Source organism: Pleurodeles waltl, chromosome 4_1, assembly GCF_031143425.1.
Source record: "Pleurodeles waltl isolate 20211129_DDA chromosome 4_1, aPleWal1.hap1.20221129, whole genome shotgun sequence".
Lineage (NCBI taxonomy): Eukaryota > Metazoa > Chordata > Amphibia > Caudata > Salamandridae > Pleurodeles > Pleurodeles waltl.
The window spans coordinates 297,075,507-297,094,648 of record NC_090442.1 but is presented as its reverse complement, the minus strand read 5'-3'; the positions used below and the strand labels follow the sequence as shown (position 1 = coordinate 297,094,648).

The 19,142-nt window shown below is 43.2% G+C and overlaps 1 protein-coding gene across 2 annotated transcripts in view; it reads left to right on the top strand.

Annotated features, from left to right (window-relative positions):
• Positions 1 to 19,142, top strand: part of LOC138287702 (dihydrofolate reductase-like) — a 194,006-nt gene that overhangs the window by 168,429 nt on the left and 6,435 nt on the right. For both annotated transcript variants that reach the window (XM_069228378.1, XM_069228377.1), the window contains exons 5-6: positions 3,034 to 3,160; positions 17,282 to 17,397. In XM_069228378.1, coding sequence (XP_069084479.1) covers positions 3,034 to 3,160; positions 17,282 to 17,397 — 243 coding nt within the window. The remainder of the gene's footprint in view (positions 1 to 3,033; positions 3,161 to 17,281; positions 17,398 to 19,142) is intronic.

Here is a 19,142-nt window from a genome sequence, read left to right as displayed (position 1 = left end):
AGGAGGGTCTGGTATGTGATTAACCAATCAAGACGGCTGTCTAGATCGAAGAACCATCCCATCAATCAATTAAAAAAATAACAGCTGTACAAAACCATTTCATTTATACTTCCCATGGTGCCACATCATTACAAAAATCCCTTTGAGGCACTGACCTTTGTCTTCTTGGGCTTACACACCATTATCCCTGTCGGGTGAACTCCTGGTCTGCCACCCCTTCATTGTGGAGAGTGGTCTTCCTAGAGGTTGAAGCCATTGCCATTGAGTCACGAGGACTGAGGAGGAGAGGTAAAAGCATTAACTAACACCTAACCTAACCAATGTGATCAGATAGTATTCCTGATGTTTTAGCCCCTGTCAACTTCAGTGTTTACATTGATATACATAATGAATACTCACAAGAACAGCTATTACATGTGAGCAGATGATTCTCTCAAATTGGGCTAAGGTTGATCATGAGATTCATTATCATTTTCATCATCAGATTGGATCACAATGCATCGAGCCGCAAGGAAGTCTAAAATTGAATGCACCAAAACCGTCACAGCCTGAACAGTCAGAAGTCAGAAATCACACATGTAGGGCCAGGGGGCACCTACACCTCCTTTTCAACTGACTTGATACCATGCGCACGTCCCAAAGCCAGTTCAGAAGGATCTCAATCTAGATAATAGTAACAATATTGGAACTGCCCCCTCCAAGAAAGGAAGAGACAAAATGCTACGACTGCAAAATCAAGTAGCAAAACTCATTTGAGACTTGAAGCACAAAGGCCACATCACTCAGAGAGTAAAATTTATTTTTAGCTATCAAGCCTAAAAATTAACGAGATTGCACTTTGAAATGGTTTGCATTGTTTAGAGAGTTTGTACTTAGCAAATTCGAGGCCACTGAAAAACAAGGTAAAGACTTCAGAGGGAAGAATAAATGTACTATTCAAAATTCTACCTCTACTTACCTGGATCATATGTTGGTAGTCAATATTATGGAGTCACTTTAAGTGCAGGTCAGTATTAAGAGTTCATATTATGATAACACAGCCTTATCACTTAATCACATTTAGTCATAGAACCCTCATATCTTTTTTAAAAAGACTGAATCCTACAGAGCGGCACATCTAGAATTTATCTCTAAATGAGTGGTCAGAGAGAGCAAAAACATTGGCTACATATGGATCGGGCAGTAGTCTGCTGGCCTCCTGGGACTTAGCTTGGTTGGCCAAACACCACTGCCCCGTAGCACATATTTGCAACATCTACTAGAACAGTGCTAGAGGTCTGGAATAGCACTGCACTCGTCTATGGTCTTACCTCGTTTTCCTCGCCGAATACCCACCTCATGGGCAACCTGGAGTTCAAGCCGGGACTACCTCTGGGATCCCTTCTGGCATGGGAGAAGGAGGAGCGCAGGTCGCTGGGAAATTTATTCCAGGGCCCTCAAATCAAATCAGTCGTAAAAATGTAAAACTGAATTCAATTTACCTGACAAACTGAGTCATTAATATTTTGAACTCCATCACTGGGCACTCCACCAGTCCAATGTGGAGGGAGCGATTTGTTCACTCACACCTTTTGAGTTCTTGGTCCGTCACTACGAGGGCACCAAGGGGCTGGTTTCCAAGACCTACAGTGTTCTCCAACAGTCTTGCTTGTTTCTGAGACACCCATACCAGTCAAAGTGGGAGTCAAAAGCAGACACAGAAATCAATCGGAAGGAGTAAGAACTACTGTGGCGGAAGATCCCAAAAACTCACCATGGTGTACTACATCAAGAGTCCGCCTATAAGTTGATGCTTCAGTGGTACTATACCCCGGCCCACTTTCACACAATGTTCCCTTCTGCCTCTGCTACCTGCTAGCACTGTTGGTCCCCAGACGGCACCTTCAAACACATTTGGTGGTCTTGCTCACAACTCACCCTTTATTGGAAAGAGGTTTTAAGCCACATTAAAAGCACACTGGGTTTCACCATACCGGCAGACTACCACACAATTATTTTGGGCCTACATCCGAATATGCTTGAAGCCCTAATACGTGCAGACTGGTACCTTTTCCATCGTATGACAGGTACCTTGGCCTGGAAATCCCCTTCTCAGCCTCCTATTGCTACTTGGTTCACCAGGCTTTTGCAAACAATGGCAATGGAGTGCCTATCGCATAAACTCTCCTCATGGATAAGAAATTCCTCAGACTCTGGCAACCACTCCTGGATTGCTTCTTGTGGTTGGAGTATCTTTGCCTCCAGCCGCCCAAGCTTCGCGCTCTGCAGCTATTCGGTTAAATTATCAGTGCTGCTTCACTTTCCCATAGGTCATCCCCCTGCCCGTGTCCTGGTATTAGAGTTTTTAATACCCACCCCCGAGGCCTCAACAGTGTATCTCTTTCTCCCTCTGGGCCCGAACCCATGCAATCCCCTCTGCTCCTGATATCTTAGCATCTGAGGATGTAGTCCCCCCTCTGGCGGATTTCCCTCATTTTCCCCCTCATTTCTTGTTAGACTCAATGTTTCCATGACAGCACAGAGATGGTGCCTTGGAATACAGATTTGGGGGCACAATAGGCCCACACATCTTTCGTTAGCTATGGGCCCTGTAGCTATTTGTATCTCTACGTCAAGGCCTCTGTCCCTAGGCACCCATCTTAAGGGGACCTTACCACACTGCACCAGCAGTTTGATAATGGGTGACAAATGCACGAGTCTCGCACAGTGCATCGTTGGGCTTAGCTCCATGTGGCATGGTTGGCTCACATTTGATTTATGGTTGTGTTTATTATCAGCCCTCATGTTCCTATGCTGTACCACATGTATGCAGATTTTTTTCGACGAACGCTGTCATGGGCTTTGGTTTCTTTTTCTGACTGTATATTGTTGCTATATCGTTTAAAAATGCAATAAACAGATACTGAGTAAAAAATAAAACACTGAATCGATATTAGAAAAAGTATTGTAAATCACGACATGTCACGACTTTGGAACACTATGATTTTGGTTATACATTTTTATACAATTCATCTTCATTCCTTATTGATTTAGGTCTGCACCAAAATATGTGCAGTATATTTGTCCTGATGTGCATGAAATTATAAAATTGGGTTCTACGCCACCTCTGAGTAAAGAAATTGAAACCATTTGGGTTTTAGGAGGTGCTAAACCCTATATGGTAAGTGTAAGAACAATATTATTCAAATATTAATAATATATATCACATTGATGTGTGCATATTGTTAAAAATGTTGGTACCAGGTTATTGTTTTATAAAAATACCATTATTAAATTGTAGAGATGAGAGCACTAGCACAGTTAAAACGAACACAAGCATTGCACTATGAATTATAAACAGATATCCCAAACACAGGGGAATTAAGATAACGGGGGAGGACGAAAGAGAAAAGAAAGAGATACAAATATGTATCAAATACTCTTTATTAGACTGGGGTATTCAGAAATTTGAAGAACAATAACTCTGAAACAAATCCCAGGGACCCTCCAGAAAACTTAATTTTTAATGCCAAATTAACTTCCACATTCATTATCTTGATAAGAATATATTTAAACACATTTTGTTCAAACTTATACATACATTACAGACTGGTGGTAACAGAGTGGCCACTCTGTAGTTATAGGTAGGGTCACCAGAGATAGAGAGTCTTTGAATTTATGGCCCGTATTAACTTTGCACCCGTTTGATGAATGTCCGCGAAGCTTTGCGGGTGCATCCATTGCACCCATTTAGTTGTCGGAGGACTGAAAGTTTTGCAGCATTTGGTTATGGGGGAACAAAGAAAAATGGGGGTCCCAAAACAAGAGTAAAAGTCATGCATTTTACATAGACTTTTGTATTTCATGTAGTCCCAAACAGAGTCAACTGGGTTAGAGGTAGGTTTGGTCTAAAATAAGGTAGAATAATTCAGAATGCGTTAACCTAGAAAAGAGTCGCTTTCAAACTTGATTTTTAAGGAGCTGTTGCATACTAAAGAACCAACATACAGTCAGTATAAATTGGATTGTGAACAGGAGATAGGCATTCTAGGAATGAGGGAAGCCCTAAGGATGAACTGATGCACATTCATAAGAAGACACTCATGCTTATCAGATTCTTCAATTATCATTAAAAGACAGTGACATTTATTTGGTAGGTCTTGTTGATGGTATATAGTATTGTAAGTGTGAGGGGAGGCCCTTTTTGCAGGATCAGTCTTATTTTTTTGTTCACACGTTTTGCTGGATTTACTGACTCTGAACACTGGGGCACTGATGTCCAGTGCCCAGTGCATGCTCTCTGACCCCTAATGAAAATGTGCAATTGGCTAATAACTGACTGGAATATTTAACTTACCTATAAGTCCCTACCTAGTACATGGTACTCTCTGTACCCAGGGCCTGTAAGTTAAATATCACCAGTGGACTGCAGCACTGATTGTGCCACTCCTACAATGACAAAGTGAAAACATGTCTCCAGGCCAGCCACTGCATCCAGCATTGCAGTTTTAAAATTGCAACTTTGACATAGCCAAATAAACCTTTTGCCAGGCCTAAACCTGAGGATTTTATATTTATTAGCCTCCCTTAACCCCTTCGCTGCCAGGCCTTTTCCCCCTCCTGTGCCAGGCCTTTTTTTGCCTATTTGGGGCAGTTTGCGCTTAGGCCCTCATAACTTTTGGTCCACATAAGCTAACCAAGCCAAATTTGCGTCCTTTTTTTCCAACATCCTAGGGATTCTAGAGGTACCCAGACTTTGTGGGTTCCCCTGAAGGAGGCCAAGAAATTGGCCAAAATACAGTGAACATTTCGTTTTTTTCAAAAAAATTGGAAAAAGTGGCTGCAGAAGAAGGCTTGTGGATTTCCCCCTGAAAATGGCATCAACAAAGGGTTTGCAGTGCTAAACTCAGCAGCTTCCCAGCTTTCAGGAACAGGCAGACTTGAATCTGAATCAGAAAACCCAATTTTTCAACACAATTTTGGCATTTTACTGGGGCATACCCCATTTTTGCAGACAATTGGGGTGTAATGATAGGGGAATGTTGGCGCTCAGGAATCTATTTGGCCAATATAGTAGTAGGGGTAGCCTCCACAAGGGAAAACACCCATCCCTTAAGGGTTAAAAAAGCGCACTCGCGACCAAACGTTGCCTACACACAGGGACGGAATACTCGGTTTCTTTGAAAATACTAGTAGCTTGGGAATATACGGTTATCAAATCATGAGCATTGGGAATCAAGGATTTTGATGTGCGAATTCTTGATGTACTACACAGTCATAATAAGGACATTAATTTTGAAGTAACTCTAACATTATATGAGAATAGCCCTGAAGAAGTCGTTGGGGAACATAGGACTTTCCCCTGACGAAACACGTGTTGGCTCAATGTTTATCCTCATGAAGCATGCTGATAATCTGAAGATCGGATCCAATAAACCTTGGATATGATTGGACTTTTAAAGACTGGCGTGATATTTGGGATTGCGTTCATTTGAAATTTACTCACTTGTGATTTTACCTATTCATATAACTTTTTGAACAAATAAGGGAGAAAACCTCCCATTATGTTACTTATTGTTGGGTTCCCCAACATGGAATAATATAAATTCACTCACTAAGATTAGCGATGTATTCAAGATTACTTTGACTTTGAATTTCACTTACTTGAGATTTGACTCATTGAATTTAAATAGGTAAACTTTGAGAAATAACAATAAGAAAGAAAATGGTATAAGAAAAAGGAGGGCGCCTCACATTGTGTAAACATACCCCATTTTTGCAATTTTTTGTGCTTTCAGCCTCCTTCCAGTCAGTGACAGGAATGGGCATGAAACCAATGCTGGATCCCAGAAACCTAAACATTTCTGAAAAGTAGACAAAATTCTGAATTCAGCAAGGGGTCATTTGTGTAGATCCTACAAGGGTTTCCTACAGAAAATAACAGCTGAAAAAGAAAAATATTGAAATTACTACGTACGTTTTACTCTGTAACTTTTCCCTGCAATGTCAGATTATCGAAAGCAATATACCGTTACGTCTGCTGGACTCCTCTGGTTGCGGGGATATATAGGGTTTGTAGGTTCATCAAGAACCCGAGGAACCCAGAGCCAATAAATGAGCTGCACCCTGCAGTGCGTTTTCATTCAATACCGGGTATACAGCAATTCATTTGCTGAAATATAAAGAGTAAAAAATTGCTAGCAAGAAAACCTTTGCATTTCCAAAAAGGGCACAAGATAAGGTGTTGAGGAGCAGTGGTTATTTGCACATCTCTGAATTCCGGGGTGACCATACTAGCACGTGAATTACAGGGAATTTCTCAAATAGATGTCTTTTTTACACACTCTCCTATATTTGTAAGGAAAAAATGTAGAGAAAGACAAGGGGCAATAGCACTTGTTTTGCTAATCTATGTTCCCCCAAGTCTCCCGATAAAAATGATACCTCACTTGTGTGGGTAGGCCTAGAGCCCGCGACAGGAAACGCCCCAAAACGCAACGTGGACACATCCCATTTTTTTGAAAGAAAACAGAGGTGTTTTTTGCAAAGTGCCTACCTGTAGATTTTGGCCTCTAGCTCAGCCGGCACCTAGGGAAACCTACCAAACCTGTGCATTTATGAAAACTAGAGACCTAGGGGAATCCATGGAGGGGTGACTTGCGGGGCTCGGACCAGGTTGTGTTACCTAGAATCCTTTGCAAACCTCAAAATTTGGCTAAACAAAACACATGTTCCTCACATTTCTGTGGCAGAAAGTTCTGGAATCTGAGAGGAGCCACAAATTTCCTTCCACCCAGCGTTCCCCCAAGTCTCCCGATAAAAATGATACCTCACTTGTGTGGGTAGGCCTAGCGCCCGCGTCAGGAAACGCCCCAAAGCGCAACGTGAACACATCCCATTTTTTGAAAGAAAACAGTGCCTACCTGTGGATTTTGGCCTGTAGCTCAGCCGGCACCTAGGGAAACCTACCAACCCTGTGCATTTTTGAAAACTAAAGACCTTGGGGAATCCAAGATGGGGTGACTTGTGGGGCTCGGACCAGGTTCTGTTACCCAGAATCCTTTGCAAACCTCAAACTTTGGCTAAAAAAACACATTTTCCTCACATTTCGGTGGCAGAAAGTTCTGGAATCTGAGAGGAGCCACAAATTTCCTTCCACCCAGCATTCCCCCAAGTCTCCCGATAAAAATGATACCTCACTTGTGTTGGTGGGCCAGGTGCCTGCAATAGAATAAGGCCCAAAACTTGAAGAGATAGAAGGGATAGCACAGCGAGTTTATAAGGGCATATTCTTTTATACATCTTTAGACGGACTCTGCTTTGGGGACCCACATAAGTGAGGTGTCATTTTACTTGGGAGACTGAGGGGAAAACTGGGGAGTAGGAATTTTCTGCTGGAGCGGTGATCCTACTAAGAAAAGTTAGCAAAATATGCTTTTTTATGCAAATTTTGAGGTTTACAGAGGAGTCTGGGTAAGAAAATGTTGGGGGAGCCACGCAAGCACCTAGCGTGTCACAGGTGTGCTGCGACGCCTGATTACAGCAGAGCAGGTTTTGTCATTTTTACCACACATACTGGTTGGATTTGGCACGAGGGTGAGTGATGGTTCAGTGGTTCAAATTTTATTAACAAGAGATTTCCCAAAAATGAAATGCACTGCTAATAACTGAAAGGCAAAAAACTGAACCAATGACTCGCAGCTCGTGAGCTGTAAAGCCGCGACAAGGCACCAACCGATTTACAGTCCATTCACACACCTTTCATACATGACACGCACAAGACCATTCACACCGCCAGCCACGGGCCCAGCACATTACAACACTCACATCGACAGACCACGCCACTCAAGGGCCCATCACTTACATACGCCCACATGCCTGATACAAGAATCACACCAGCTGATGGGAGTGTGGCCTGGCGTTTGGCTGGCACCGCCATCCAAGCGCCACCCCACGCACACCGCCAGCCAAGCGCCACCCCACGCACACCGCCAGCCAAGCGCCACCCCAAGCACACCGCCAGCCAAGCGCCACCCCAAGCACAGCGCCAGCCAAGCGCCACCCCAAGCACACCGCCAACCAAGCGCCACCCCAAGCACACCGCCAGCCAAGCGCCACCCCACGCACACTGCCAGCCAAGCGCCACCCCAAGCACACCACCATCACTTTTTTTGTTTATAAACAACAAAGAAACCACTAATTATAAAATAAGCACAAAACTACAAACACAAAAGCTCTAACTAAATAAATGACAGAGATGCCAACCGTGAAACATATGAAAATATAAAACAGACAGCTTACGCTCAAGGTATTTCCCAGAATTTATTTGGGGTATGGTAACTTCTGTAACAGCCGGGAACACACAGCCCAGGCTTTGAAGGGCATTCGGGGCAGTACATCCGGCTCTCCCTCCGGATTAATCTCCGGGCACATACTCTACATTTCTTTGTGGGCATGTCTTTTTTGGGAGTGGGAGGAATGTGATCTGGAAAGTGCCGATCTTTCAATCTAGCCACATCCTCCACCACTTCTACTCTAGGAACTTTTGCCGGTTCAACCACAATAAGGCTTTCTATCACCGACTCCTGAAATTTAACAAATGTCATCCTTGACTCAGGTGAACAATCCTTGTATACAATAAAGGCATTAAAAGTTGCCAAATGAAATAAATGTAGGGCCAACTTTTTACACCACACATAAGACTTACGAAGAGCAGTGTAAGGTTCCAACCTCTGATCTACTCTATCAACACCACCCATGTGCCTATTGTAGTCCAAAATGCACGCAGGTTTGCGCACTTCCGCAACCTGACCCCAAACAGCCACAGGGGAAGTACTCTCATCATGGATGGTCGATAGCATGTACACATCCCTCCTGTCTGAAAATTTCAGAACTAGCAGCTCATTATTCCGCAAGGCACTGCACTGTCCCCTCTCAAGTTTTTTACAGACAAGCTCCCTTGGATAGCCTTTCCGGTTAGAACAGATTGTGCCACAAGCTACAGTGTCCACCCTAAACAACTCCTTGAACAACTGCACTCCAGTGTAAAAATTATCTACGTACAAATGGTGACCTTTGTTAAACAGCCGTCTAGCAAGTTCCCACACAATTTTTTCGCTAACTCCAAAAGTGGCCGGACAACCAGGAGGGTCAATACTGGAATCCCTACCAGTGTAGACCCGGAAATTATACACATATCCTGTACTGCTTTCTGACAGCAGATACAATTTAATCCCATACCGTGCCCTCTTACTAGGAATGTACTGCTTAAAAACTAAACGCCCCTTGAAAAGGACCAAAGACTCGTCCACACTTATCTCTTTGCCTGGAACATAGACCTCTGAAAACCGATCTACAAAATGATCAAGGACAGGCCTAATCTTAAAAAGGCGGTCACAATCAGGGTGATCTCGTGGCAAGGCTAAAGCATTGTCTACAAAATGCAGCATACGAAGAAGAAGCAAATACCGATTACGTGTCATAGTTGCAGGAAATATAGCAGTTGCCATCAAGGGACTAGTAGACCAATAAGAAGCCAGTGACGGCTTCCTGATCAACCCCATCAAAAAAGACGAACCTAAAAACCTTTTCATCTCTTCCAGATATGTGGGAACCCAATGAGTAGCTCTAGACTGAGGCTTAAGTCTGGCAGCGTTGTCCCGCAAATATTGCTCTGCATACACATTTGTCTGCTCCACAATCTCTTCCAAAAATACATCGTCCATAAACAAGTGAAAGAAATGGACAGGCAGAAAGTTTTCCATATTAACTCTACACCCTGGGAGACCAGTAAATGCAGGTAACTGTGGCTGCTCCATGTTTGGGGCAATCCATGTGTCAGGTCTTCCAATGGGAAACCCTTCAGCCCCAAGCTGCTGCACTCTTGGCACATCAATGTCCTCCTCTAACACAGGCCCTTCATCTGCACTGAGAGTAGCTTCCTCATCAGAAGAATACTCTCGGACAGAAAACTCACTTCCAGAATCTCCAGCTTCCTCCTCTGCCTCAGATGCAGAGTCAGTGTCGTAATCATGGTCTGAAGACGACTCAAAGAGCATGCGAACAACCTGCTGAGCGGTCACTTTGCGGCTAGCCATGATCCTAACAACAAATGGATTGCCAACAACAACTAGCACTAAAATAAGTAATAAACAAAGTGTAGCTTTATCACAAAGAGTTTTGTACTACAAAAAACTATACCACTCAGTTGCCTGAAATAGCTACTCACCAAGCAACTACTCTGCACAGACACAGCAATCACCAATGATATCCCACTAAAAAGAAAAAAGAAAAAAGCAAATTAGACATATGACAACACAAACATCACTGTGCTCAAATCTAAGGACAATATCAAACACACAATACTGCATTTAGTACACCACCTACAAACATGTCATTCATGCATGTCAACAATACTCCTTTGGAGTAAATTGCTTTCACTTACCTAAAACATGCAACTATGCAAACCACAGGACAACTACTGCCAAAACCGCAAAGATCGACAGCAAAGGAAGCAAAAGCGTTGAACTAGAAGAAAAAGAAGAAATAAATTGTTATAATCACAAATACAAATACTTTACCAGTTGACAAACACCCCACCACCAAGAACTTAGAAGTTGTCCCTGGTACCTAAGTGGATCCTGCCCCCCTCGGGGGTAGATGGGCGTAAATAAATTGGCCAATCTGCCCCCAAGGGGGACAGAAATGGGCAACACCTCTGTGCCCCCTTTTAGGGGACGACCCTTCCCAAAGGGGGCACCCCCAGCACAAAACAAAAAAATCCCTGCCGTATTGGTGGTTTCTGCCCTCCTTAGGGGCAGATGGGCCTACAAAATTAGGGGCAGAGATGGCCAATACGATTTTTCCCCACCTTAGGGGGGCAACCGTTGCCCAAGGGGTGCCCCCAAACACATACCACACACACACACACACAGACCACACAATCCCTGGCGCCTAGTGTGCTTCCACCCCCCCGGGGCCAGATCGTCCAAAAAATGGCTGCTCTGCCATTGGGGGGGCCGAAACAGAAAAAAAAATAGCTCCCCAGGGGAGAGACCCTTGCCCAAGGGGTTGCCCCCAAAATAAACAATAAAAACAAAATCCCTGGTGTCTAGTGGATTTCGGCCCACCCCTCCCCCCTGGCGGCAGATCAGCCCAAAAATTGGCAATCTGCCCCCGGGGGGGGGGGCGAAATACAAAAAAATAGCCCCCCAGTGGGGAGTCCCTTCCCCAAGGGGTCGCTCCCCAAAAAAACTTTACAATAAAAATAAATCCTTGGTGTCTAGTGGTTTTCGCCCCCCCCCCCCCGGGGGCAGATCCGCCGAAAAATCGGCGGATCTGCCCCCAGGGGGGGGCGAAATACCCCAAAAAATTGCCCCCGGGGGGGGGCAACCCTGGGCCAAGGGGTCGCCCCCAAAATATACACAAAATATAACATCCCTGGTGTCTAGTGGTTTTCGCCCCCCCTTGGGGCAGATCCGCCGAAAAATCGGGAGATCTGCCCCCAGGGGGGGCGAAATACAAAAAAAAATTGCCCCCGGGGGGGGGCGACCCTTGCCCAAGGGGTCGCCCCCAAAATACACATCAAACATAAACATCCCTGGTGTCTAGTGGTTTTCGCCCCCCCCGGGGGCAGATCCACCGAAAAATCAGCGGATCTGCCCCCAGGGGGGGCGAAATACTAAAAATAATTGCCCGGGGGGGGCGACCCTTGCCCAAGGGGTCGCCCCCAAAATAAACAAAAAAGAAAATCCCTGGTGGCTAGTGGAGATTCCTGCTCCACGATCGCGGGCCCTGCCCGCGATCGTGGAGCAGGAATCTTATGAAAACAGGCACAGGGGGAAAGGAAAAACCCTTTCCTTTCCCCCGTGTCTGTTTTCACCACCCCCCGCCCCCCAAAAACGGAGAGGACTAACCTGAGACGTCCTTCTCCGAAGACGCGCTGGAAGCAAATGGCTTCCAGCGCGCCCGGCAACACTAGATGACGTCAGCGCGCTGTGCGCGCGCTGACGTCATCGGATTGCCGTGGGGGGGGCAGGGGTGGAAGGGGAAGGTCTTCCCCTTCCATCCCCGCCTGGGGGGGGGAGGGGGGTCCACGGGGGGCGCGCTAGCGCTCCCCCAAGTTCCCCTGTGCCTAAGACAAGATGATCTCGTCCAAGGCACAGGGGAACTGTAGCCTTGGACGAGATCATCTCGGCCAAGGCACAGAACCGGTTAAGGTAGATCCTAAATACTCATAGGGCGGGGAGCATGGTATTTAAAATGCAGGACATGTGTGTTTACGTTTTACATGTTCTCACAGTGAAAAATCTCCAAAGTTGTTTTTCATTGTGGCAAGGATGGCTCCCCCATAGAAATGTTACATGATAACACTTTATAATGTATAACTGAAACCATAGTTCAGCCACTCAGTGTAAGAGCAGTTCAAAGCCAAGCTGATAGTAAAGTCTGATTTAAAGTTACTATTTTATAAATGCCACTTTTAGAAAGTTGGCAGTTTCCTATCTGAAGCCTATAATAGCCTGTTCAGAGATAATCTCCCAGCTGCCACCTGGCAGCCTCCTTGGAGGTTAGGGAACAGCTTTAGCTGAGAGGAGATGTAACCTCCTTCTGACGGGATGACCTGAGAGCATGTGACCATCAACTGGACTAGCTCCAAAGGGACAGCCTCTATCAAAAGCAAATGTAGCTCACACTTACGTCTGCCTCTGGCATTGTCTAAGTACCAAAGTGGCATAAATGTCAGTGGAGGGAAAATCTTGTCCCAGAACTGATTTTTCAAGGGGCGGGGGTTCTCATTTCCCTAAATACACATCAGGGGTCTGCCCAGAGCTCTGAGCAAGGGGAAAAGATTATGACATCTTGGATTTGGGCAGAGAGATGAACTGTGAGATTGTTTCGTGCCAATCATCCAGGAGGTGATGCAATAGAGGGTATGGTTGCTTTATGAATTTTATTCCTCTTGATCAGGGAGCCTCCCCCACCCCTGGCTACCAACTTCAGAACACTGCTGGGCCTGTGGACTCCACCTGCTAAACCAAAGGACTGGAACTCAGAAGAAAGACTGAGCCTGCTGTTTGGCTGTGGAGAGGAACCCCATGGGCTGGATCCTCTTCGTCTAGAACCCAGCACAGAAGAGTGTACTCCAAGAGCTTGGTGGCTAGCCTCCTGTTAATTTCCAGAAATACGAATGCTGCAAAAAGCCTGCAACATAGAAGAGTCCAGCTGACCAGTGATAACTGGATTTGCCCTGGACACTGCTGGTGGCTTCATGGACATTTAGTCATAACTCAGCAAGTGATGCCAAAAAAAGGCCCTGATCCCTTGTTTGGTGTTAGAGTGTACACTTTCCGCCTCAGGATCACAAAAGCAGACACTTACAAACTTTTTCTAGTTCCAGAGGCTACCATAGCCGACCGTTGAACCACAGCCACTGTCATTGCATCGCCAGTCGGATTCAAATTGCTGATATGCCCTGCTAAAAGCAGCTCTAGTTCCGGAAAAGTGTCTAGGTGCCAACGTGGAGGATTTCACTGGGATGAACACCGAGTAGCACACTTCCTTTGTCCAGCCATCCATTTGATTCAGCTGGTTGTCACCCCACTGACAAGAAAAATTGACAAGAAAAATCCTCCACAAAAACAGACTAAGGGCCCGATTTAGGATTTGGGGGTCAGGTCATTCCATTGCAAACATGACACATATTTTGTTTGCCATGTTACAAGTGTCATTTGATATAATGCATTTGTAATAGTGTGGAAGGGAATATCCAGTACCTTTGTGATGGAGTAACCCATCTGCCAAACTCTAAATCAGGCCATAAGTCACAAGGTAAACTTTTTACAGAGATAGACCTGGTCCCTGTATCTGATCAGCACTCCATTGTGGTCAGCCTCAACTTTTGACTTTGACACGATCTAGCACGACCAGATATCTGCAATTGGTGCTTTGCGCTTTATGGTGCTAGAAAATTCTAAAACTCCTAAAAATCATATCTCCGGTTCCCCTGATCTGATTTTTGTGGTTTCATTGAAAAAAAAACAAATGTTAAGGTGAAGTTATAGTTAGATATAGTAGTAAGATCTTGCCTTATGTTCAAAAACCCTCAAACATTCTCTGAAAAAAACAAAGATTAAAGTGATGCTAAAGTTAGGTGTTGAAATGAAAAAAATAATTAAAAAACAAAACCACTGAAATTCACTTGCAGCCTACCATGCACTGGTAATGACTTCACATATTACATCACTCATTGATATGTTAATGATAGTTGATAACATCACTAATGGCATCTCAAATGACGTAATTCATGACATCACTGATGAAATCACTGGTGTCACCATCCAATAAATGTGATAGTTTGCTATGCAGTTTTCATACCAGAAGATATTCTGTGAGCTACACCTTAGACCCAACTTTTTATTACTTCTGTAGTGCTCATGAACGTAACCTTGCACAACATGGCGAACATGGAGCATGTTGGTATTATAATTTTTTTAACTGCTATTCAAATGTATATGAAATGTAATGTGTCTTTAGACATTTATATGATCAGCAATTTCTTAAACCTTGAATACCATTCAACAGTGTGTTTGGTCAATATTTGTTCATCCATGCGGTAGCCAGGGAAAAGGCAAGTACAACGAGACCTATGGACAACCCTCTGTAGTTTGTAAAAATACACTACACATATTTCTGAAATCAGCAGACTGGCACACACCATTAGAACAAAGGCAACAATGATACTGCAACTTAAACCATTTGTGAGTCATCCATATATTATAATTTATTCAACAAAGTATATCTCAAACTTTTCACTAAACCTTTGGAAGTAAATATCTGCACCTTATAAGTCCCCAGTTTATATAGAAACTGTCTTTAACATTGCCTGACAGCTCTTTAAAGTCAGCATGTATACAGAAATCCGCATGTGAATATTGAATTGTAAGGGGAAGCTTTCATTTTTTTTCAGATTTTTGATAACAGGTTTTTGTGTTAAGCCACTGCCTATTTGGAATGTATATCTGCAACATACACTAACCTAGCTTAGTCTCTGCCTTGTTTAAAAGAAGGATTGCTTGCACTTTAACTTTACTATTGCCTAAAGTGTAATATAACTTTTAACATACTTTATCAGACTTCTCTCAAGGGGACTACACTGTTTCTATTTTGTTCACAAACACAAGTACATGCAGTACATTTGTGCTGTGTGTGATTGTGGGCTCTTTAGTACTAGTTTGTTTAGTTTTTTTTATATGATTGAGCAGCTCATAGAGTAATTTGATGAAAGGTAGCTTTGATGATTTCATCAATAAGGTCATTTGGGATGTTATCAGTGATGTCATCAATGACGTAATGTAACATGTTATAAATAATGCATTATGGGAGTTATAATCAGTGCATGGCGGGGGAGCAGCATACAGTCAGCTCACTGAAATATAACTAGTGAATTTCACTGTTTTGTTTTAAATTTAAACATTATGTTGTTTGTACTTTTCATCTAACTATAACATCACTTTAACCTTTTTTTCCAGTGAATATGTATATTATATCTTCAAGCTGAAGATAATGTAAGTTGTTTCATACTGTTGTTACCACATCAGGGGAAGCACCTGCTTCCCCTTTGCCCCCTCCTCTGTGGACATAGGGACTAATCACCCCTTGATCACTAAGACCCACACCAACTGCAATACCAAAATTAATCACATGTACTTGTGGACTCATGTACTTGTGGACTCAGGTATGTTGGCATGACATCATGCAAAGTCCATATTTGAATCAAAACACAGATGATGTATTAGGTGTAGGAAAGCTTCACCAAGATAGCCACCATTTTCTGTGGAACAGTTTGCTCATATATTTATATTTTGGCTAATACCGTGTGTGACTACAAGGCTGCCCTTTTTGCATTCCTCATGAGGTGTTCCCAAGTTAAGATTAGGGGATGTAGTTCAATGAATGACATGTGACATATGCATGCATGTCTGGTTACCTCTACTCTCACCAGTTTGCAGTGGGTGTAAGTGTATACCTACTACAAGTGCTGCATCGTTGTTCGCATACAGCTGGAATTCAGCATGCAACAAGGAGCATTGTCTTCTAGCTTTTTTAAGTCCCTGCTTGTTCTTTATGTTTTTACTTTATTGTTCTTGTATACTTATGTTTGTATATTTACTCACCACAGGACCATACAATATACACTGAAGAAGTGTTGTAGTGACCAGCAGGAAGAGAATATTTGGTATAGTGTACACCTGCTACGTGTTGATTGTATATATGCTTACAGCATGGGATAGTTGGGATCTCCAGTCCTGACGAAAGCCAAGGATCCTACATGAGGCCACGGGCTGAAAAATGTTGACCTTTTAAGGTGCAGAAGTAATAGTTTTTCCTTTATATTCACTCACTTATGAATCATTTAGCTGCCTTCTCAACAAATACCTGAGGAGGTAACCAAGATTTGTATTCGACACCTTCAAAATCCCATTTCCCACCCTCTGTCTGTAAGTACTTCCTGTTCGGCATTAGAGGATTCATGGGTGAGCAAGGATGACCAATGATGAAGCATGACACAAAGGGGGTGTGTGAGGCTACTCCTTACGCTTTTTTGTAATTATTTGTAATCTCCCGTAAGGCTCTGGTCCAATTCTTATCTTGTGACTTACAGGGACTCACGCCCCCCCACAATTGGGATATTCCCCAAGGTGTGGGCCCCATTTCGAGTGTCGTGTTTGCCTTTTGTGTTTTCGGTTGAATTTCGCGAGGATGCAAACGTAGACAGCCCACACGTTCTTCTCATTCACTCGAACCCCTTGTTGAATGGGCTCATAGATTGTGATCTTGAGTTCATTGGCAGTTTAGACATCCATCTTGCTGTGTAAAACATCATCATAAAGTCCATGATTGCATAATTGTAAAAAGTATTTGTTTGTAAACACTGAATATAACAAGCCTCACTTTTACTCCCTTAAATAGCTCACAATGTACCATCCTCAAAAGATTGGAACTCTGAGTCTCCTTATCGTAGATCCTACTGGTAACCTTCACATCACTTTATCAGTTGGAGGTAATAATTAACTTGTTGACGCAGGCTAGTTACTTTTCGAAATTTAAATCTATGAGGACTCTTGTAGGCGTGTTAGCTTTTACTGGGGTACTAGGACATTTCATATTAAGTGCTATGTTTGAAGAAATACTGGCTAATCTGGCTATTTTTCAGAATGGGCTCCAAGAAACACAAAACGCCTTGTTTTGTTCCGTTTTTGTAAAAAAAAAAAAATCTTTTTGTGCATATTTGTTTTACCAGGAGATGATGCATCACCCTTGGTGCGATCAGATATTCTTCACCAAGATCATGGCAGATTTTGAATGCGATACCTTTTTTCCAGTATTTGATAAAGATATATTTAATCTCGCTGAGGGGTAAGTGTATTTGTTACGCATGATTTATTGCATTCATATTTAACGCCTGACTGTGAGAATTTCAAAGTTTTATCTATGAGGATGGATGGGCTTCGGTATCCATGAGCTGCATTGATAATCCCAATATTGTACTGTATTGCATAATGTATGTAACTCTTCATACCGCTGACCAGGCCACAGAGTGCGCTGGTTGGTGTTGCATTTCATGGGCCTCTCGGAGTACCCAGTGTGGTCTACCCAGAAGGTGTTAGATGAGGCTTGTAAACGTGCTCCAGTCACAGGGCCTGATTCACAAAGGTAAACTTAGGCTTTTGTTCTAAACTTAGACCAGAAGTCTACGTTCACGACTTTGGGAATTCACAAAGAACATTTACAAGTACTATCTTTATGTCCACACTGAGGCCGTAAGTTTATAACAAAAGTCTAAGTTTACCTTTGTGAATGGGGCCCAGAGTGTGGTGAACTGGTAGCTGTCGCAGAGAGTATGAAAACCCACTTTGGTAAATAAATTATTTCTAATCCAAACTATTAATGCACCTGGATTCCTTTGATATTATGGCATGTGAAGTGCAGAACGACAAGGGCATTTATGGCTGTGCTTGCTTTTAGAATGCATTGCCATACTGCAGGGAACATACTGGTGCACACCGTCCCTCTACTCTAAAAAAAAAATGTGCAGTGCCAGAATCTGCACAGTCCCATACAATGCCTCTTTCAGTTCTGATGTTTCAGTGCAAGTGTATTCCATTTCATGCAACCCTGGCAGGACCTCCTACCTGTGCCCCGTGGTTGTAACTGCAGGTCAGAGATAGTTAAACTAACATTGATCTTCAAGTGGCTTACTGGCATGGTGGAGCCTCTTGAAAGCATTTGCTTTCAAATGGGTCAAAGTCTGTCACAAACTCAAGTTCTAAAGATGCAAAGGCTACTATCAGGGAAGCAATAGACATCCTTTGCAGGAATAATTCCTCCACAGAGGTTGTGAAAAGTAGTTTAGAGTTCTTCACCAGCCTGCACCTTGAAGAGCCCCTACTTTGTCACACCCGCTGATAACATCCACATAAAAAGCAAATTGCCTTTGCCGTGATTATTAAAAACCATGTATGAAATAAATCAGGCCGGTGGATACATTTTTTAGGTTTTCACTAATGGTTGATAATCACGTTATTTTAAAACTAAGTTATTCTAATAAAAGAGTAACTTTCTGTAACCTTTGTTGAACTGAAATTAGCCTTTAATAATTCCCCGTGGGAAGGGTTAAGGGACACCACGAGATCCTTGAGTTTATCAACATGCTAGTTAAAGGTTTTAACTGGACTCTTTATAAATATCCTTGCTAGGATCCAGACTCGAGGTGTTTAAGAAGGGTTGTGTTCGGGCTCCAACCTTGTTCATTGTGTACATCAACCAGATGGTGGCTCCCCGAGAAAAATGTATTAATAATGCCTCAAAATTGACAGGTTCCAAAACACCAACATCATTATTTGTTGATGGCAACTAATACTATTGTGTAGACCGATGGGCATGTAAAATCTAATCAATGGATTTCAGAGTTCTGTGGGCTGAATGAGTTGCCAATTAGCACCTCGGAAATGAAGTGTATGGTATATACTCCAAAACCCAACTTCTTTTTTGATGGTCGTCCACTTTAGAGGGTTATCAACATAGATAATTTAAACATTTAGCTTGAATCTGATATCAAATGGCATAAACATTTTACAAAATCTGAATGGCTCTTGCTTCAG